General features: G+C 41.8%; 1 protein-coding gene across 1 annotated transcript in view; it reads right to left on the reverse strand.

The window, feature by feature from the left end:
• Positions 1-18,633, reverse strand: part of GOLGA3 (golgin A3) — a 49,052-nt gene extending 30,419 nt beyond the window's left edge. The window contains exons 1-9 of the mRNA XM_018557619.1: positions 18,412-18,633; positions 15,956-16,262; positions 7,235-7,492; positions 4,781-4,893; positions 3,477-4,150; positions 2,856-2,967; positions 1,551-1,857; positions 460-662; positions 226-363 (exon numbers count right to left, since the gene is read on the reverse strand). Of these exons, the coding sequence (XP_018413121.1) occupies positions 226-363; positions 460-662; positions 1,551-1,857; positions 2,856-2,967; positions 3,477-4,150; positions 4,781-4,893; positions 7,235-7,492; positions 15,956-16,094 (1,944 nt within the window). The 5' untranslated portion in view covers positions 16,095-16,262; positions 18,412-18,633. The remainder of the gene's footprint in view (positions 1-225; positions 364-459; positions 663-1,550; positions 1,858-2,855; positions 2,968-3,476; positions 4,151-4,780; positions 4,894-7,234; positions 7,493-15,955; positions 16,263-18,411) is intronic.
• Between the last annotated feature and the right edge of the window lie 4,529 nt (positions 18,634-23,162).

Consider the following 23,162-nt stretch of genomic DNA (forward strand, 5'->3'; position numbering starts at 1 on the left):
GCCCCAAATAGCTGCTCACGTACAGTGTATGTGAGCAGTCATTTGGGCACTTAGTGGCGGATACGTACAGTGTACGTCTCCCGTCACTAAGGGGTTAATCATAAAAATTGGTCTGGAAGTATATAAAAGAACGAGTATATTAAAAAGAACATCATGCAAAAGACCTACTTATTCAGTCTAGCGTCTGTAAAAACCTTCTTCCAGATGCAAAAAAATGTGGCTTACTTCAATATTCTGGAGTTGTGCAGCAATGCGCTCTTTTTCCTTGATTGTCCTGTGCTGTGTCTCTGTCAGTTGATGTGAGAGTGTCACATTTTCTATTTTAAGGTGCTCTAAAACCCCAGCTTGGGTCATCTGTCCAGCCTACAGGAGAATAAAGAAGAGCAATAATCATGTTATAGTCCGCCATACAGCCATTTTATATAATGCTAAATGCACAAATGCCAAGATAAGATCTACCTGTATATTTGCCATCTCGCTCTGCAGTCGGACTCGGGCTTCTTGAGCCATTGTGAGTTGCTGTTGGTACCACTCACGTGCCTGCTGCAGAGAGGATATTTCTGCTTTTGAGGCTTTGAGCTTGTTAGTTAGTGTAGTACGGTCCAGTTGAACTTGCTGTAGCTGGTACTGTAGCGAAACAGTCTGCTGTCGCAGATTATGAACTACGTGGAACAAAAAATATGTGTGAAATTATATGCACATTTTCTGTCTTACTATCCCAAATCCCAATCACTTAATATTTAGGCAATACAAAAACTAAAGTTCCCCATATTATACGCTATTATACTATATAAAAAAACTATATAAAAAAAAACCTCAACAGTTTCTATAAGGTTGCAGTTAACCCATAAGCCCTCGTTCACACCTGAACGTTTTGTAGCGCGTTCTACGCTCGATGAACGCTCTACAAAACGCTCAAAAAAATAAATCCCATTGTATTCAATGGTCTCGTTCCCACCTTGGCGTATTTCCGCCCGTCCCTAACGCGGTACAAAACGGCCCACGCCTGAAAAGGTACAGGTACTACTTTGGGCCGTTTTGTTGCGCGTTTCCATTGGGATACAGCCAAGTAGCGACGGTCGCGCGACTTTTTACCGCGAAACGCGCGACAGACACGCATATGCAATACGCCTAGGTGTGAACGAGACCTTAAAAGGAACTGAAAATTATTGTTTGCAAATTATAAACTGTTCTTACTATCCTAAAGAGAATTTAAAAAACAACCTTTTGCATGGATGTTTAATACATCATGCAATCCAAGAGTACACAGAACTTAGACATCAAAGTTACACAAGCACACAAATAGTAATATTTGATTACATTTTATCTTTTGTACATTATAACTGTGATCAGAGCAATATTTTAAAAAAAGGGAAAGAAAAAAGGGTGAACAGATAAAGACCTATTGATAACACTAAAGAAAATGCTCTAAATAATAATACATTTTCAACAGCATTTACTGCCTGGGTCTTGTGAAGGGAATTCCTGTTAACACTCATAGCAAACATATACATATTAAGAACTCTTTTATGTCAGTAAGTTATGGTCACCTGCGTTATCCTTTTGAATAATAGCTCTCTGCAATTCTTCCACTTTGCTCATCAACCTCTGATATTGCTCTTCGGCTACCTGCAAATCATTGGTTAAAGAAGCCAGGCTGCCATTCTTCAATTCCAATGAGTTCTGAAGATCTGCCATGGCTCTCTCCAGATCTAGGCAAGACTTCTTCAGGGTGACAACCTCAGAGTTCAGTGTCTCTTGCCTTTGTTGGCTAGCCAGGCTTTGCTCAACCTCAGCTTGAAGCCTGGTGTTCACTGCTGCCAGTTTGGCCTGTAGTTCTGTCTTTTCTTTCAATGCCTGTTTAGAAAAGCATATATCACTTAACTGGCATATTTATTAATGTTGCAAACGGATCCCATCAGGATAGCAATGTTGGTGCTGTGATTATGAATTGTCTTTGAAGGTGTATGAGCCGGGGCAGTCATGTATATCTATTATTTGCTGTTTAGTAAGTCACTAACCAAGAACAAGCATTTGCATAGCAGGTTTCCTGAAACTTGATATTTAGACGCTTAGTCCAGGTCACTAACCTTAAAGTAGGGAAAGGATAGGCATGACAGCAATGGAGCATGCACCTTCAAAAACAACTCCATAATGGTAGGCCCATATTTGTAGCCTGACAAGCTCCCTGTAAGGCTTCATTAGCGCCAGCTGATAACAGATGTAAAAGAAAAAGGATCAAGACTGTGACCTCCAGGAGGAGGGGATAGTACCCATTTTCCAAATTCCACGGACAAGCACAAGTGCTCAGTTTAGGCATTCATAGGTATATACTGTAGTCTTATGCAGTGCAGAAAGAACAATAGAATGCAATACAGACATATTGTTAATAGTGACACAAACCGACAAGAGATCTTTTGGGCACAGTAATATTAGAATGTAAGTAAGCCATTTAAGACTGGGGAATTAAATAATCCAAAGAGAACAAACAGCTTTTTAAATTATAAGTATCATCTAATTTATGGTTCTGGAAAAAGATGAACCAGGTTCATCATGTCTCTGATAGAGATGAAACTCAGTGCCCCCGAGTTTGTCCAAGCCTGCTCAAAACTCCAACCGTTACCCCCTCCTCCTGACCCAATCCATGGTGGCAGTTGCCGAGAGGGGCCTGCCACTTTGTGACATATAACTGCGGGGCGGGAATGCACTTCCACACAACTGATTGGGTTGGGAGGAGGGGGTGGCAGTCAGAGTGGGTTGAGCGAACTGAGTTTGCACCAAGCCCAGCCTCATCACTAGTCTCTAAATAGCTGACTGCTGATGTTGACATCCCAGAGGATGTTTCTTTATATTACCTGGCTTGCTTCTGTAGTCAGTGACTCCAGCTGTCCTTCCAATCTCATCTTCTCCTTCAGCACCTGAAGCAGTTCATCGTGAGTCCCAGCAATGGAGCTTTCCATAGAAATACTACAAAGCATAATACAGAAATAAGATAACTGGTTAAAGGAAAGTATGCTAAATTTTCGGTGAGCATATACTGTATTTTTTTATTGTACTGTTTACCTTAAAGTAAACTTTCAAATATGTATAGGCTTTTTCTATTTCATTGTTGTTATTCTATTAAAATAAGAGATTAGCCACTAGGGGCTAGGTAGATAAACTACTACAATGATTCTGCCTAGCTGCTTAATAATTGTAAAGCAAAGATATCAGCCATAAAGAGAGTGTGTAATCAATGATTCGACTGACATATAGTTATAAGTAAAAATGCTCAACCATTTTCTAGACTGCAATGCAGGAAACAATGAATGCGTATGTAATGAGCAAATATGGATGCCCACATTTACATATATCAAAACAATCACTTAGAGTTGAAAGATTTGCCTCAGATTCTACTAGACATCAAGTCTGCTACTAAGGATATAACATTAGTGATATTAGAATGAACATTGAAAACTTTTTTTTATGGTGATTACCTGCTGGAAATGCTGTCTCTCCGGCTTCTAGGTTCACCATTCCCCTCCGATTCCTGAGCCTGCTGCTCTGCGGCAGCAGCTTGTAAGACATCTCTAAGGGAAGGATACTGCCCTACATCTTCTGGAGCTATGCTTTGGCCATTCACAATGTATTCCTCTTCTCTCCTGGGTGATGCGGCAACTAAGTAAGACCCTTGTCCAGCAGATACACTACTGTAAGTAGAGCTGTCACTTTCATTTCCATCAAGTCTTGTTCCCAGATCACTCCCATTAAGCTCAGAGTTGTTGTCAGCATTGTAAACCTCAAATCTCTGTCCTTCCATACTAATTTCTGACACCACTGAGGTCAAGCTTCCCCTGTTAGGCTTTAGGGACCCAGGGGATGAATCAGAATAACCCATGCTAGTATTGTTGGGTTCAGAAGATTCTTTACGATAGTCTGCTAAAGAACGAATTTTGCTAGAAGAGTTGGATGATTTGGAGGACTTCTTCTCTTTGGAAGACGATGGGAGGCCTAGACTGCCCAGTTTCGGTCCCCGTGGTACACTTGTACGTAAGAAGGAATACTCCTTAGTCATTGCAACAGTACTGGCTCGAGGAAGGTTATCTGGATTAAACATCAGTTCAGGATCCAAGGTGCTTGAAAGGCGACTTTTAGGAGTTGACTGATTAGACTACACGGAGAAATAATAATACAGCGTATTCATACATGTTCAAAAACACAGAATTCCGTTTTACATTCAAATAAAGAAAGGGGGAAGACGCAATTTAAGGGCTCCGTTCACATCAGTTTGTCTAGAAAGGGCAATTTGATGGTGGAGAGAGTAAAAAGGTAGCAACATTCTCTATTCGTTCTGTCTGTCCACAATGGGGAGATTTCCCTTCACTTTCTGCTCAGTGACAGTTGTTGAGATGAAAAAAAGCGAGAGGAAGTCTAAAATAGGTCAGCTGTTATAAGTTCTTAGTTTAAACATGTGATATGTTTTCTATTTTCTATTGAGAATACAATTTGGGTTTATGAGATTTGCATATCATTGCATTCTGTCCTCATGCACATTTTACATAGCATAACTTTTTTTTGGCATTGGGGTTGTATTTCTGGCAAGATCAACAGTAATTTTGTGTATTAGCTGAAAATCTTCAAGCCTGAAAAAAAAGTCAGCAAATGCAGCTAGCACATCTAGGGACTGGCTATTAAATTTTTGTTTTTGGGTTTAGATATACTTGAAACCAGTTTATAAGAATAACACCAATATTTATATTAGAAATGGGGAAAATGTATCCATATGAAATAAAGCTCTCACCCTCTCCTGGTGACGCTTAACCCTGTACTGTTTCAGTTGTTCCTCCAAGCGACGTCTGGCCTGCAAGCGGATTTGCTCCTCTTTCTCAAGCGGAAGGGGAGCATCACTAGAGGCTGAAAAGAACACATAAATCAAAAATAAGAAGTGCACAGATAGACATATATATGAAACAGTCATAAAGATGACCCCAGGTCTTTAGTAACTTATCATGCACAATAAAGGCATAACTTGCTGCATATTGCAAGCAGCAAAGCCGGAAATTAAATTAGAATAAGAGAGAAATAGATCATCTATATTGTCTGTAAACAGTATTGTGTTGCAACGCAAAAGTTTTAAACACATGTCAAATAGGCCTAATTAATAATGTACTGCAAAGTGTAATGACCATGTGCAAGGTAGCTCTCCCCACTACAACTAGATATGCAGCTGAGCAGAGAGTATGACTGGCCCTGGCCAGGACCTTGAGGGACCGATCCGAGTATGGGCCAGAATGCAGCACTTACAGAGCCTTCTCTCTCCACCAACATCCTGAACCTACATTCCAAAAGGTAAAAGGGTGGCAGAAGCATGAACTCTATATAGAAGACATAAAAACTGCCTTATTTGAAAGGAGAACTATGAGGTGAGTGATTTCCACTCATCCTCATAGTTAGACCTGACCTGTGATAAAGAAGCTGTCACAGGTCGGCTCTATTGATCGGGAAGCAAGCAGAAACATGCAGCCGATCCGCTCACTTCCCGATCGTCTACCTGCAGTGACTGTCAGTCACCGCTCCCCGCAGGGATTCCCCGCTCCCCTAGCCTCCAGTGCTGAGTGCAGGAACGAACTAGGGAGGGGGCAGGCGCAGCTAGCTCTGCCTCTAGATAGGCAGAGCCAGCTGTCACTCACGCAGCTGGGTGGATCTCAACAGTATTGTCAGAACCCGTCCCGGCTGCGGCGCTCTCAGTATATCGCGGGCAATAGCTCGCTATATACTGAGCTTTGGGTCACTGGAGGAGGTTAGTTTATGTCCATTTGTGATCCTAAAGAGAACTATGGGGAAAACACTTACCCCATAGTTCTCTTTTAAGGCTTCTAATATGTTTAGAAGCCTTTATGTTTAAGTGTTCTTCTCTATTTATCAGTCAAGTAAGTAAAACTAAATCTGACCAGTATCCAAGTGCACTTTCCACAGTCACTGCACTTTGCATGACCTTATTAAATACGTCTGTGCTACTTGACTTACTGGAAAAACAGGTTAAAAAGAGAGACTTCTGACCAGGGCGGTGTTATATTTTTAAACTAACATTTAAGACTGATGCTTATTTAAATACATATCCATTTTACTAGAATCATATAGGAGGCCTAAAGACCCACAAACAAAGATTTTTATTTTGTGACATTTGTGCCTGCTTGCTGTTGAATTTAAGTTCAGTTTATAATAGCATGTAACAGAATGTGAAAGCTGTGAAAACACCCACTCTATCCTCCAACCTTTCCTATGCCACGCACCCCCCCCCCCTTTTCTTTTTAAATTACCCTGCCTTCCTATACCCTCACCCCTTTCTCCTTTTTTATTCCCTTCTAAATCTATTCTCACTATTAGGACTACTACTTCTGGGTTTCCTCACATAAGCAGATTCACTTCGCCCATCTATCTACATTACAAATTCATACTTCCTGCCCAAACAAGCAATGCAATTAGTAGAGGGAGCCCACCAGTCAATTTTTAGAAACACAGTGAGGGAAATTTATCAAAACTGGAGCAGACAAAATTGGAAGCAGTTGCACGGGGCAACCAATCAGCATCTCTCTTCAGTTTGCTCAGTTAAGATTTGAAAAATAAAGAGAGAATCTGATTGGTTGCTATAGGCCACTGCTCAAGATTTTGTCTGCTTCAGTTTTGAGAAATTCCCCCTCTGTGATTCAGATTCATTTTAAAACCCAATGTGTTCCTAAAATGGAATACTGAGTGTAAAACTAGCTCATGGGACTATGGTAATATTCCCATAGTAAGTGAATATTGTGTAATGGCAGCAAATTTATTTTCTTATTTAGCTTCTTAAAATAAGCTTTCGTAAAAGAAAAAAAAAAGCTGTATAATGAAAAAAAGGTTAAAACCAAATCTTTCTGATTCTAAGATGTTGATCAGAGCATGGATAATGGAGCTCCCGTACATTGCACTCTGTAGCTATTAAGGTGTGAATGGCATTGTTACCTGGCAAAAAATGTCAAAACAAACAGGGCAAATGTGAGCAAAGAGAAAATGCGTGCACAGAGTTAAGATATATTATTGTGTAACAGAATCTGATTCATCATCTCAAGCATAAGAAAATGAAAGAAAAAAAGTTGAAAACATGATTTAAGTTGCTATTTATAGATCCAAACATGAAAACCATAGGAGCACTTTGCAAGAAGGAATAATGGTGCAAATCGATAGATGGGATTGCACTCCAGAAAAAGGAGGTTCTTACACAGGTCAGTTTCCTGCATATGAAGGCTTAGCTTCAGCGACTGCAAAGCTTCTTTTCTATGAACTACGCCCTCAGTATAAGGTTCACTGAAATCAGCCACACCTGGAGGGGCTGCACTTCTACAGTCCACTAGTGCCTCGGTGGATGAAGGAGAATCCGTATATTCTGAGTGAGGCCCATTCTGACAAGTGTCTCCGGAACTGTTCAGCTGTATACTGCTTTCTTCCTTTGGCAACATATTTGAATGTAAATTTCTCGCTAGAAAAAAAGTATTAAAAAAATTGTAAGCCATTGGAACCACAAAAGTTTTTACAGTAAATGCTAATGGGACGTTAAACACATTACACACAAGTTCATATGTAACCAACTGAAGAAGAAAAAGAATGAGGAGAACAAAGGAAAAAAGAAAGCTTGCTAAATGTGTCTGGTAACAGGAATCAAAATGCAAACCTGCTTTAAATCAACCTGAAAACTCAAAGATTACATTTAGTTACAGGTTAATGCTTGTTATGTGAAACACCAAGCAAGATCTCCCTGTTGGAGTTCCCAGCTTTAGCCTACTCTACCACAAGGTCTCAATCCTCTCTTTTTCTGCAATATAGCCCAACTGTACTTTTACGAAATGTGAGCAATAAACTCAGGCTGCAGGAAAACAGAAAATGTTAAGAATCTTAATGGGGTTTTTTTTTCTTTTCAAAGTCCCAGGCGAAAACTCAATAGTTTTTTGAGGCTGCAGCTAGTAATGCTCCCCGGACAGCAGTCTGACACCCCCTGCCTGGTCATGACTACAGCAGTGCAATCAGCATGGAGCATGAGTGGGCGGGGCTAACCTCTGTGCTGAAGAACCTCCATGAGAACCTGTGCACACGCAGCAGCTCAGGGCATATCCTATCAGAGTTTATTCATGTCACAGGTCTATAAACACTAGCACGTCCATCCCGGAGTTTGTCCTTAATCCCCCTCTCCTGCACACTGCTGTCTTGGGACATACACAGGGAGAAGAAGAGATAGAGACAGCAGGGTGGAGGAGAGGAGGGATGGGGTATGTGCATTGGCTGGAGACAGCAGTGTGGAAAGGGGAGGGGGATGAAGGACAAACTACGGGATGGATGTGCAAGTGTTAACTCTGATAGGATGTGCCCTGAGCTGCTACACAGGTTCTCATGAACATGCATCAGCTCCTACAAGCTGCTGTCCCTCAATGGGAGAGGAGGATCACTACAATATTGTTGGGATCGCTTCTCAGCACAGAGCCTAGCCTCGCCCACAGTATATTACATTGAATTGTAAGCTTACAGTGCATTTTTGATTAAAGTAGTACATTGCAAAATGTACTGCACCATTAGGAAGCTAAAAATTTAAATTAAAAAGGTGTACCCCATAGTTCTCCTTTAAAGTGTATCTAAACATAAAGATCAACATGTATTATATTGCAGCATACCAGTCCCTTGGTGTGGTGGCTGCATTTGTTTTCTTTTTTCAGGCCACATACAGAAAAATAACTGTTGATTGTGCCAGAAATTCAATGTGCTAAAATTTAATCTCAAACAATGTTACTTAGCAGTTGTCACTGGCTGTCTTCTGTGAGCTACCAAACACCTCCCCCTATGTTATGGAGTTGATGACAAGGGGGAGACTAAAATTGTTGTTCTTTTGTTTAGATACATTTTAAATAGTTATCTCACTTAAGGCCCCATTTACACTGAGCGTATCGCAAATCGCGCTATTGTCATTTTGCGAGATATCACGCAAATGGTTGCATTGAGCAAAGTAGAATCGCGCAAAAATCCGCTCCAAAATAGGGTCCTGTTGTAGCGACGCGCGACAGCGACGAACAGAGCCCCCATTGCCATGCTTTGGATCGATATCGCGCGATAAAACGCTCAGTGTGAATGGAGCCTTAAAGTGCCCATACACTGCACGATTCTAGTACGAGAATCGCGGGAAATCCCGCGATCGTACGAGAATCGTGCAGTGTATGGAAGGCGTGCGACCGTTTCTACTGTACGGTCGCACGTCTTCCGTCGAACCAGCAGGCTAGAAAACCCGCTGGGAATCGTACGATTCTCGGCGAGTTAGTGGCCTGCTGGTTCGACAACTGCCGAACGGGCCGGTGTGCGCACGCGCACACAGCCCGTTTGCAGTCATCTTAAGCCCACCCCTCATTGCAGTCATCATAAGTCCGCCCCTCAGGGCTTGCGATGATCAAGAGTACAATCTGCCTGTCCAAGATGGGCAGATCGTACATTTTTTTAATCACTTTACAACCATCGCAAAAGACTAAAGGTCTTGCGATGGTTGTACAGTGTATGGCCACCTTTAGACAATGTATATGTAGATATGCATTGTCTCATCAAGGCCACCAACACTTCCAGGTCATAGAAATAAAGAAATGGTTCAATGTAAACAGGTAAAATTTTAGGTCTACAAGAAAGGAAACCCCACCAACCAAATTATAACTAGCTTTTTAAGTAAGGCCCACATTGAAGGGCTTTGCACAGAGCAAACACAAATCAAACATTTCCCAGCACACTTACCAGCTAGCCTGGACACAAACACACAGAAAACAAAAATCAGGTAGATTTATACAGATGACAAAACATCTACTTCTACAAAAATCAATTAAACAATTGGCAGCAGGTTTAATTCTGGAACATTTTGTCTTTAAACTAAGCTTTTAATAGCAGCAAAAGGACACAGTATACCTTCCAGTTATCTGGAATGGACTTTTCTGACACTCAAATTACATTTGTCATGTGATTGAATGAAAAGATAGCAACCGCACAAACCCTGTTCTATGCCATCTATTGTCATAAAACCACTGAGGAAATAGACACGCAATGCAAACACATCTCTAATATAGAAGATTTTTTTTTTTAAACATGTCATAATATCTCATAAGGTAAACATGTAGACAGTTATTGCCGATTTATCCTTCTGAATATGCTGGCTGTCACACTGACCATACTTAAAGTGACACCAAAATCCGAGTTAAACCTTCAAAATGTATTCATGTACCTCAATTATTAACAAAACTGGACCTTATTTGTGTATCACTCAGCTCTAGATCCTCAACCATCTCGGAATTCATGTTGACACTGTCCTTCCTTCTGGGGGGTGGCTACTTCTGTTCCCAATGGTCCCTGTGTGTGTTGTAAAGTAGCCACCGCTCCAAGCTCACTCCCGTGATGGACTGCATTCTCATGTTTAGTTTACTAATTTATATTGAAATTGTAGTCCATTACAGGAGTGAGCTTGGAGTGGCTACTTTACAACACACACAGGGACCATGGAGAACAAAAGTAGCCACCCTCCAGAAGGAAGGACAGTGTCAGCACCAATGCAGAGATGATTTGAGGAGTGCTGAGTGATACATAAATAAAGTACAATTTTGTTAAGTTAAGGTACTTGAATCTACTTTTAGGATTTACAGGGTTATTCACAAAACGTTGGTTTGAAGGTTTGGAGAGGGTAGGAGAAGTGAACAATCTAGGAGAACATAGCTGAACAGGAAAGTGAGCTGGATTGGAGAGTTTTTAGATCAGCTATTTTGGCCTAGATTGTTCACTTGAGTACTGAGTTCTCCAAACCCTTCACCCTTTTGTGTCCATTTCATTTTTTTTCTACCTAGAATGCAGATCAGAACTTCTGACTTTCCTGACCGTTATACTTATTCTGTTTGTGTGCGACTCAGTGGACGCCAGTGGGTCAGTATATCAGCCAGGCAACTAGCATTTTCTGAAGGTCAGCATTCACGCTGTATAGGTCTTGTAATAAAAGAGAGAGAGCATTTTCCTTTAAAACATTTTACTTATGCCTGGAACCTTAGACATTTATAAGCTCACGTATAAGCTGTATGATAGTAACAAAATATTAAAGATAAAGTACATGAATGACAGATTTTCCCATTCTGGACCTTCAAAAGAGAAAGTCTGCTTCTGCTTGCGTATGTTTTAACTGTCTTAGTCAAAAAGATTCCTTTAGTGAACCACGCCTTACATTTTCTCTTTTACCATTTGACCTTTACACTGAAAGCAAAGTAAGAGAAACACCAGGATAGAACCTGTACATTTCTAGGATGGTAGAAAAATCCTGATTAAGAAATGTTTCTAGAGGAATGTAAAGAGATTGTAAAAATTGTGAATTATGGTTACAGAATATAAAAACAGAAACTCACTTGGTTTATAATTAGCAAGGGAGTTGCACAATTTGAGGTGTAATTCATTCAAGTAGATTTGTCATGGAAATACCATTGCTGACCTCTATCTGAAAATGTAAGTTTCCTGGTTTCTATATTTATTTATTACAGGCATTTATATAGTGCTGACAATTTACGCAGCACTACATAGTTGCACATTCACATCAGTCCCTACTCTCAAGGAGCTTACAATCTAAGGTCCCTATCTCACATACAATGCCAACTTAGACAGGAGCCAATTAACCTACCAGCATGTTTTTGGAGTGTGGGAGGAGAGCGGAGTACCCGGAGGAAACCCACGCAAGCACAGGGAGAACAGGCAAACTCCTTTGCAGATAGTGACCCGGCCGGGATTCGAACCAGGGACCCCGAGTGCTGCAAGGCAGAAGCGCTGCCCATATTGATGTCAATGGTTCCTGGGCAACTGAACTTAAACATGTAACCAAAACAGGAAATGTAAAACAACTGCCAGAAGTTCTTATTTGCATAGTTGTTTTGGGTCAGTGGATCAAAATGAGTGAACCGGAGAATCAGCATGACAGCCAGGAGCAGATATCAATGAGAGTCTTGAGGTATCTTTCATTGCAAGTTGTATGTACAAGCACAATACCAAAAAACATACAATACCCCAGGAACAGTACCATAAAAACATTAGACTCACAAGGCTAAATATCTCTCCAACAAATGCAGTAAAAAAGAGAAAATAGCAAACTTCTAAATTAAACTATAACCAAGTAGGAAGATAAATATAGCTGTTGGGGGTCAAAACAAAATCTGTTGTAGAATAATAAAATACAGGGAGGAATAAGGGAATGCAGTGGTTCTCAACCTGTGTAACCTCGAGACCCACATGTTTCCTTGGTCATTAAGGCGTGACCCAAAAATGATTTCATTTCATGTATTTCTTGCTAGAGACATTCCAGTGTCACCATTCCTATAGATTAGAATAGGCCCAAGCAACACAGAGGTGCCCTGGTGTGTGGCTTCCACATATTGAAGAGAAGTCACCACCAGTCCAATGAGGGTGAAATACCCAGCTCAAATGTATTCACAAAAGTGTCACACAAGTAAAAGTCCAAGGTTTTGGCACTGTGCAGGGTTCCTTCCTCAGGGAAACAGTGACAAATTGTATAAATGTAAGCCAAATTTGTTTTGAATGGACCTTACATGTCATCATGAACCTATAATAATTTATACTCAAAATGAACTTGTCTAAAAGTGGAGTGATGTGTAATTAGCCTAACAGCAGCCACCTCAAGGAACCCCAAACACAGACAAGCACTACTTGCAGAGAAGCTGAGACACCACCCACAGTTCAAGTACCTCTTTGCCTGGCCTGTCTCTGCTTCTATAAACACTTATATCAAGATGCCTATTGACTTCAATTACCTCAAACTAAATATCATTTTTTTTTTTTTTTAAATATGCAGATTCATACATTGTAAATAAAGACTTAAGCTGCCCATACACTGGAATATTTTCTTTGTTCAACCTGCAGGCTGAATGAAGAAAACAGATTCCTCCATCAACACTTACGAGCGCTGATTAAGGAATCTCCCACTGTCTTGTATTCTGATGCCGGCCGCTATCAAAATACAAAAAACAGAGCCGACAGCTGATTGGCTGCTGGCTCTGTTCGTTAGAAGATTTTTCCAACCAGCTTCTTTGATCAGCTTCATCAACAGTCGGACCAAATTTGCTTAGTTTATGGCCAGCTTTACACAAACTAGTATGCATTTACAGGTTACATAGTTACATAGTTACATAGTATTTGAGGTTGAATAAAGACATTAGTCCATCAAGTCCAACCTATTAGGATCTCATTCTAGGAGTACCCGTACCCCTGTATATTACGGTCCCTTAAGAAATCGTCCAAAAGTTTCTTGAACAATTCCACATTATTTGCTGAAATCACCGCCTGTGGCAGTGAGTTCCGGACCCTAACTGATCTTACTGTGAAGAACCCCCTTCGCCCCTTGTGCTGGAATTTTTTTTCCATCAATTTTAGGTGATGGCCTCTAGTTTTTGTAACGGAGTTAATTTTAAACAGTTTATCGCTAATGTTGCTGCCACCATTGAACATTTTGTACATGGAGATCATATCCCTCCTTAATCTCCTCACCTCCAATGTGAACATGTTTAAATTTAGTAGCCTCGTCTCGTAGCTCTGGTCCTCATACCCCTAATTAGTTTGGTTGCCCTTCGCTGGACTTTTTCCAACTCAAGGACCTCTTTTCTTAGTACTGGTGACCAGAACTGGACCGCGTACTCCAGATGAGGTCGAACCAATGATCTATAAAGTGGCAAAATTATAGACTTGTCCCTGCAATACATCCCCTTTTTAATACAGGACAAGACCCTGCTAGCTTTGTTTACAGCAGCCTGGCACTGCAAACTACCTTTCAGTTTGTGGTCTACAATGACCCCCAAATCCTTCTCCATTTCTGCCTAATGTAATGAAGGTTAAAATGTAATGAAAGCATTTTCTGCCGGCCATCCTGTATACATTGATTTGCTCCAGAACAGCATGACCTTTTAAAGGATATCCTTGAATATATCAAATCAAAACACCTCAAGACATTGTTAAAAACAAAAAAACATAACAGAAAACAATGACCTGCGATCATGCAATGCAGAACTACATTGTTGTTTATATGGAAATCTAAAGTCTAACTCTGCCCACTATAATTATGTTTAAAAAAATCCCTGCTCCCAGCAGATGGCAATGCAGGTGAAATCTGGATTGCAGGACCAGCTACAGGTGAAACTCGAATAATTAGAATATCGTGCAAAGTTCATTTATTTCACTAATGCAACTTAAAAGGTGAAACTAATATATGAGATAGACTCATTACATGCAACGCAAGATAATTCAAGCCGTGATTTATCATCATTGTGATGATTATGGCTTACAGCTCATGAAAACCCCAAGAACCCCAAATCCACAACCTCAAAAAAGTAGATTATTACATGCAATCAATAAAACAAGGATTGTACATAGAACAATATCGGACCTCTGAAAAGTACAAGCATGCATATGTGCTCAGTACTTGGTTTGGGCCCCTTTTGCAGCAATTACTGCAATTACTTTTGCACGATATTCTAATTATTCGAGTTTCACCTGTACTGGTAACACCTTGTGTCACAACTCTCATTGAGCCTGCCTTCTGAACTACAAGCCCAACATCTGAACAATGTAACATTATCATTGCTTTAGCAATGCACTGTGGGCCATGTAGTCGTGAGAAATTGAGATTACATCACATCAAGCATCATGGAAAGAGATGCAAAGCACGCTGGGAGTCTAGGAAATTGTTGAAAGTCATGGGCAGACAGAAGGCAGCACTCACTACAGGATTTCAAGTAAGCTTTGATTACATTAGAGCTGCAGCTAACGATTATTTTCAAAATCGATTAGTTAGCCGATTATTAGGTTCGATTAATCGGATAAACAATAAAATAAAGTTTAAAAAAAGGCTCCAGTGATGGGACTACTAGTTTGTATTGAATTTTCAAAAACAACGCTAGTATGCATTCCTATTCCAATGCTGATGTAATAACAGGACAGTATATGCTGGGACTTTACAATTTCTGGAGTTGTTCTGCACACAAACTGTATACAGAAAGCCCCATAAGTATGGTTTAAAAATGAGTTTTTGGGACAATGGTAAAAAATGATAGGTGCTACAGATCAAAATGGAAAGGTAATCTTCAATAACCAAATTGATTGTGTAGCAATTACATGTGTTAAATCAGTTTTAGGCTTTTAGTCAATGAAAGCAAAGTTCTTCTTTAAAGAAGAAAAACTCCAGGATTTAAAAAAATTAACCTTTGCAGTGGGGCTACCCCTGAACTGCAAGAGTTAACTGCTCAGTTGTCTAGGTGCAAAAATACTCGATTCTCGGTGCCGTCTGGCTGCTAGACCGGTCCCCGCAGCTTCTTCTCCCCTTGCTCCAGTAGTCTAAGGACCTGTGACATCATTACGTATAATACAGGTCTACTAAACATAAGGACGTCAGAGCAGAGGGGGTGGAGAGGTGAAGTGGACACTGCCACAGGACCAAGGTTCGGGTGAGTATTTTTTCTTTATTTTCCTCCCTAGAGAAAAACAAGCAGTTAACGCTTGCAGTGCAGAGGTAGCCCAATTGCAATGGTTAATTTGTCAATATCCTGGAGTTTCTTTTTAATAAATGCACCACTGCTGGGGGAACTATAGATGGTGATTATGCATGTATTTTACACTTTAATCATACCAATAAAATTGTCTGGGGAGAAATGAGGCACCATTCTGGGATTTAACCCTTGAAGGACATGGTGATATTCTGAGCTCAATATCCTGGTCATTTCCTTATTACTGTTTTTACCGTTTTATTTTCATCCAGCAAATTAATTTTTACTACACCTGCACCTTATGTATGTTTATATAAGTTTGTCAAAAACAAAGCAATACATTCCCATTTATAAAATGATTTTAACATAATTTTATCAGACAATGATTAAAAAGACAAATCCATGCAACTCACCAATATTGCTTTCACCATCAAGTGATGTGTTCAGCTTAGTGTTTGAAAAAGCAAGTCCATCCTGCTTGAGAGCAGTCCCAGAATCAATAACTGTGCCAGACTGGGTACCAAGACATTCGGACGCAGACTGCATGCTCATAGCTGCATTAACCGTATATTGGGTAATCAATTGACTATTGTTTAAAATAAATAAAGCTCAAATATTTGCTGTATTGCTGTAAGACAATGGATGAGCATGGTGGAGTGGCTTCCGAAAACAGATTGACAACACAAAAATAAATGTCAGTCCATCATATCTAAAAATGACCTGAAAGACAAAAGCATTGTATAAAAATGCATCATCGTTCCCGCTTGTGTTCTAGATAATAATAGTTTTCAAATTCACCAGTCTTGACAACGAGATAATCACAAACAAATGCATGTTTACGTTCTCACCAGGAAAAGCCATGTCATTTAAAAGTATACCAGCGCAAAAAAAATGATTAGGAGCATTTGTAGATCCGCTGAGGGACTAAACCATACAATTTCTTAGCTTCACTTACAAAAATAAGTGATTTGTGAATTGCTACATGAATTTATGTACAGCAGCTGCAGAAACATTTTCAAAAATGAAATTCACAAAAAGTCCATGTATCTGGACTAAACGTCACACATATCGCATAATCCAACAATTCGGGACCACGCAGGGTCCCTTCATCAGGCAGGGCAGAGATGTCACATTTCTCTAACGGAGTTAATTTTAAATAGTTTATCGCCAATGTTGCTACCACCATTGAACATTTTGTACATGGAGATCATATCCCCCCTTATTCTCCTCACCTCCAATGGGAACATGTTTAAATTTAGTAGCCTCGTCTCGTAGCTCTGGTCCTCCATACCCCTAATTAGTTTGGTTGCCCTCCGCTGGACTTTTTCCAACTCAAGGACATCTTTTCTTAGTACTGGTGACCAGAACTGGACCGCGTACTCCAGATGAGGTCGAACCAATGATCTATAAAGTGGCAAAATTATAGACTTGTCCCTGCAATACATCCCCTTTTTAATACAGGACAAGACCCTGCTAGCTTTGTTTACAGCAGCCTGGCACTGCAAACTACCTTTCAGTTTGTGGTCTACAATGACCCCCAAATCCTTCTCCATTTCTGACTTCCCCAGCGGCACTCCCATAATTGTATAACCCATTTGTTTATTTTTAATTCCAAAGTGCATTACTTTGCATTTATCGACATTAAACCTCATCTGCCACATTAATGCCCACTCCCCTATTTTATCCAGGTCCTCCTGTAATGTTATAGTGTCTAAGTCCGTGTCTATTACCCTCCCAATTTTGGTGTCATCCGCAAACATGGAAATATCGCTGTTAACACCCTCCCCGATGTCATTAATAATTTGTGCAACCAAATTTTCACATAATTGATCATGAGAATAGTTGTCAACTATTCTCATGATCAATTAGTTGGTTGGACGAACCTAGCCCTCTCCTTCACGCTGGTATGACACAAAAAAGTTGAAAACGAAAAGCCAAACTTGACACATTCCACGCAAAACTCCAAAAATGGACTGGACAAAATTATTGGCACCTTCTCCAAATTGCAAGAAATAATTACATTCCAAGTTTTTGTGGAAAAGCATGGACAATCTCAAGCTATACTACCAAATATTAATTGAGGGTGCCAATAATTTTGTCCAGTCCATTTTTGGAGTTTTGCGTGGAATGTGTCAGGTTTGGCTTTTTTCTCTCCACTTTTTTGTGTCATACCAATACAAACAAAAGAAATAAACATGAGGATGCCTAAATATTTGTAATTGCAACAATTTTCTGCGTGAAGTGGTGCATTATCTGACAGAAATGCAGGGGTACCAATATTTATGGCCATGACTGTGTTATGCGTATAGGAGATGTACAAATGACTGTGTTATGTGTATAGGAGATGCAGACATGTCTGTAATAATGTATATAGGATATATGGACATGTCTGTGGTAATGTGTATATAGGATATATAGACATGTCTGTGTGGTAATCATGTGTCTAAAGGAGATATAGACATGTATGTGGTAATGTGTATATAGGATATATAGACATGTCTGTGGTAATGTGTATATAAGATATATAAACATGTCTATGGTTATCATGTGTATATAGGATATATAGACATGTCTGTGGTAATCATGTGTGTATAGGATATATAGACATGTCTGTGGCAATGTGTATATAGGATATATAGACATGTCTGTGGCAATGTGTATATAGGATATATAGACATGTCTGTGTCATGTATTTGCAGGACTGACATCATGCAAAAAGACAGGACTAGAGATAGAAGACCTGTCAGGGCTCTCTCTGGCAGTCTATGTGAGGATGTGGCAGGATGGAGGATGTCGCTGTCCGGGTCTTCGCTCTGTAAGCAGCAATGAAGGGACTCTAATGGGTGGTAAGGGGGACCCATGCTCTTACCGGAGTGTGCGCAGACCCCTCTTCCCTGGCTCCTGGCACTCCGCTCCCGGCTCCAGATTGTCCCCTCTTTGGCCTCTCCCATTAGACGTGGCTCTCAGTGACCGGTCTGGTGTTTCTTAATTTTCCTTCCCCCGAAAAACAAGTCCAGGCCGGAACCATAGTTTGTGTGCGGCAGCTGCATGCAATGACAGCTCCTGTCAAATTCAGCTCTGATGTCTCCAAAGAGATTGGAGGAAGCGGCTGTTAGCAATAACGCCACTTTCCACACTGTATTATTATTCCGTGTTTCCGAATGGAAGCCAGAATGTGTTGCACCAACAACTTCCGGTGACACCTGGAAGCGAAGTAGTGTCTGAGGTTCGCTGGCAATGTAAACATTACAGGGGTTGAGGTTTTTATGGTTTTTCAGGGAGCTGTTTTCCCTACAATCAGATTCAGGAAAAGGGGGTTCACAGACCTGATTTTTCAACATATAAGCGTGTGGAAGCAAGGTGTGGTGACCGGAGGGGTAGCTTACCTATTACAGATTGTTATAGTTACTGGTACACTAAAGGGGTCTATTCATTAAAAAAAAGGTTGCAGAGCAATTCACTTCTCATCAGGAGCCCCACTTTACGTCAGAAGCCTTCCCTTCACATCAGGAGCCCCCCTTTCACATACAAGTCCTCCCTTCACATCAGGAGCCCCCTTTCACATCAGAGTCCTCCCTTCACATCAGGAGCCCCACTTTACACCAGAAGCCTCCCCTTCACATCAGAGTCCTCCCTTCACATCAGGAGCCCCCTTTCACATCAGAGTCCTCCCTTCACATCAGAGTCCTCCCTTCAGATCAGGAGCCTCTCCTTCACATCAGGAGCCCCCTTTCACATCAGAGTCATCCCTTCACATCAGAATTCCCCTTTCACATCAGATTCATCCCTTCACATCAGGAGCCTCCCCTTCACATCAGAATTCCCATTTCACATCAGAGTCCTCCCTTCACATCAGAGTCCTCCCTTCAGATCAGGAGCCTCTCCTTCACATCAGGAGCCCCCTTTCACATCAGAGTCATCCCTTCACATCAGAATTCCCCTTTCACATCAGATTCATCCCTTCACATCAGGAGCCTCCCCTTCACATCAGAATTCCCATTTCACATCAGAGTCCTCCCTTCACATCCAGAGTCCCCTTTCTCATGAGAGTCATCCCTTCACATCAGGAGCCCCACTTTACATCAGGAGCCTCCCCTTCACATCAGGAGGCCCCTTTCATATCACAGTCCTCCCTTCACATCAGGAGCCCCCTTTCACATCAGAGTCCTCCCTTCACATGAAGGAGCCCCACTTTACATCAGGAGCCTCCCCTTCACATCAAATAGCCCCCATTCACACCAGGAACCCCCATTATATCAGAAGTCTCCCCTTCATATCAGGAGCCCCACTTTACATCAGGAGCCCCCCCCCCCCTTTCACATCAAGGAGCCCTGTTTTTACATCTGAAAGGGGATGGGGTGGCCCTTTCACGTTGAAAAATCCCTTTCACATCTGGAGCCCCCTTCACATCTGAAGTCTGCCCGCACAATGGAATGGCACAACACTGCGTGAGAATTTTGAGGCACCCCAGGCCACCCTGGTTGAGAAAACCTGGGCTACACAATCCTCCAGTGTCAGAGTCTGTTTCAGAAATCACTAAGAACACCAGTTCTGGGTAATTCTCAACTTCAGTTAACCAGTCCTTCTCTTAGTCCCCATTCACACCTAGGCGTTCACGCACATTAATTCACATTTTGTTCCCACATTTGCAGTGTGTCCTTATTGGTTTCAATGGGTTTCTGCATGCGAGAGAAACATAGGAAAACTTGTGACATGCGTTCCACATTTTTTCCTTGCTTTAATGCATGCACACATGGGGGAAAAGCGTGCATTAGCCCGGCTGCGTTTGGGGTGCCATTAACTAGTAATGGCACATCAAGGACGTTTTGCATTTTTCATGCGAGTTGCGAATGCTAGGGATCGGGGTACGTATCGGAGCATTTGGATGACGAGTACTGATACCAGTATCAGTGCCGATACTGAGCATTTGGGCGAGTACTTGTACTCGCCCAAATGCTCCGATACTTACCCCGACACCAGAACTCCTGGTCAGGGTGAGATTCCCTCTGGCTGGTTATACCACGAGAGAGCATGGAGCCGGCTTCCCGGCCAATCCGAAAGCCATCTTCACACTGCCTAGCGACACTGCCTGGCTTCCTATCCAATCAGGAAGCAGGGCGGCATGTCATCACTCGCCTCCCAGCTTCCTGGTTGGCTAGGAAGCCGGCTTCATGCTGCCTAGCAACACTGCAAAGCAGCCTGGCTTCCTGTCCAACCAGGGAGCCAGGCGGCACATCATGACCCGCCTCCAGGCTTCCTGATTGGCTAGGAAGCTGGCTTCATGCTGCCTAGCGACACTGCAAGGCAGCCTGGCTTCCTGACTAATCAGGAAGCCAGGAGGCGGGTAATGATGTGCCACCCAACTTCCTGATTGATTAGGAATAGGGATGCAGAATAAGTGCAGATATAAGAATTGTCTACAGCAGTGGTCACCAACCAGTGATCCATGAACCACTGTTGATCCATGACCTGGGCCGTCATTGAACCGGCACGGAGGCTGCGGGGCTGCCCCTCACTGACATAAGCATCGCCGGTCACAAGGAATGCGCGGCTCTCAGTACAGTGGGGGCTCTGCAGGAGGCGGGGCATCTCGTCAGTACCCGCACTGAGCAGGATGCGGGACATAGAAAAAGTGGGAAGAAGCCAGGTAATAGTGGCTCAGTAGTCTACAGTGCTCCAGAAACCAGACTCAAAGTGGGAATGAAAAATGACATCTGTAGAATCAAAGTTTGAATGTGAGTCATTGCTTTGGAGCAACACAGACAAATCTTATTTTACACATTTTGGTAAACAAGACTAGAAGCTCCATGGCTTCAGTCACTAGACCACTCATAGTCAGCCAAATCCAGTGATTTAAAGCCCACTCGGGGCAAAGTAGAACCACCTCTCCCTGTCACCCCTACGTCATCAGAGCCCGGCTAATCAAGCAGCTAAAGACTCAAAAGCAAAAGAAGACTGCGTCAAATATGGAAGCGCTAACGAGGGAGGAGCACAGCGCTGGAGGGTATTGCTTTGGCAGGGAATTCTGCCGTAAGGTGCTAATATGCTGTGCATACTACCACATTATGGTTAAAAGCTCCTTAGGGTCCGTTCGTTTTCCCAGATACTTTACTTCTGCTTTAGGTCGTCTTTATATGTACCTGAGTCCACTGCTTGTATAAAAGTATTGGAGTATAATTATAACGCAGTAAATGTGATATTGACCAAACATTCCCAGGTCACATTTACTATATATAAAATTCACCAGGAAGATTCACCTGCAGTGAATGTTTGATGGATCAGATGTCACATTGTCTGCTATATAAATATTCCCAAAAGTTTATCAAAGCGCACTCACTGAGATCTCATATAGTGTGTAATATGTCAGTGTCATTTTAAAAGGCATTTTCAGTATTTTAAAATCTGCAGTTTTAGTTGAAATAATACCTGATCCAGCCATGAAGCAGGTCCTTGTTGAGGCACATCCTATTATGGGATGACAGGGATTTGTCCCTGTATTCCAATTGCTTGCCTGCATTGTAAGTCTGTCCAATGCACTTACAGTTGAGGACCAAGTGACCATATCAACACTTATTGTGCAGGCACATTCCGACACCATCACCATCAGGAAACCATCAAGAAGCCTGCCCTGCTACCGTGTGTGCATGTAGACAGGAAGCGACTGCAGAGAGGCAGCAGCAGATCAAGAGCACTGAGATGCAACAAAGGATGAAAAAGGGTGAAAACAGTATTTTCTAATTCATGTGACCCAGGGTTGCATGATTAAAGTGATCATTTGAAAGCAATAGACCTTACCAGAAAACATGCAAACAAAGCTGAAAAAATATCTAGACCTACTGTCATTTCATATGTGATACATGCCCAACCATATCACCAAAACAGAGTCCTATGTTGCTATGGACATGGTGCTCACTGCAGACAGGTTGTATCAAACAAAAATTTTTTACCCTGGCCAATAATGACTGTAATCAAAGCACGGGGAAGGAAAAGGCAGCATTAATAACTTATATTTGCAAAGTTTCTTGCTGTCAAACAACTGAAAACAGGCCCACAAAACAACTAGGAAAACCCCAACTCAGAGAGCAGCCTGTAGCATCTCACTGACAGATCTAGCAGAGTGCGCCTTCACAGGAAAAGGTAGAGCTTTACCTTTTGCAAAATAGGCATGCACAATGACATGTTGAACCCACCAATCAGAGGTGGAACAAGATGCAAGAAGCCCCCTGTGAGGTCCTTCAAGAAAGGCAAGGAGGCAATTGGATCACCTGAGGGAAGCCATAACCAAGTGCTGAATTTGGAGTGGCATGACAGTGCTGGCAAGTCCGAAACTGTCCTAGCGGAGGTGATGGTGACAAGAAACAGTACCTTGTGCGTAAGATCCATCAAATAAATATTCCTGCAAGGCTCAAAAGGAGCTTGCTGGGAAGTTGAAAGCACCTGATTGAGATCCTACAGCACCGTTAGAGAGTGTCTAGGGGGAGCCACATGTGCAATCCCCTGCACAAAAGCAAATATCAAGGAAGGAGAGGCAAGGGATCGCTGAAAAAAGGATGGCCGAAGCCAAAATTTGTCCCTTGAGAGTGCTCAGGGCTAAACACTGATCCGGTTCCGAATGGAGGA

This window comes from Nanorana parkeri, unplaced genomic scaffold, assembly GCF_000935625.1.
Source record: "Nanorana parkeri isolate BGI_ZX_2015 unplaced genomic scaffold, ASM93562v1 scaffold292, whole genome shotgun sequence".
Lineage (NCBI taxonomy): Eukaryota > Metazoa > Chordata > Amphibia > Anura > Dicroglossidae > Nanorana > Nanorana parkeri.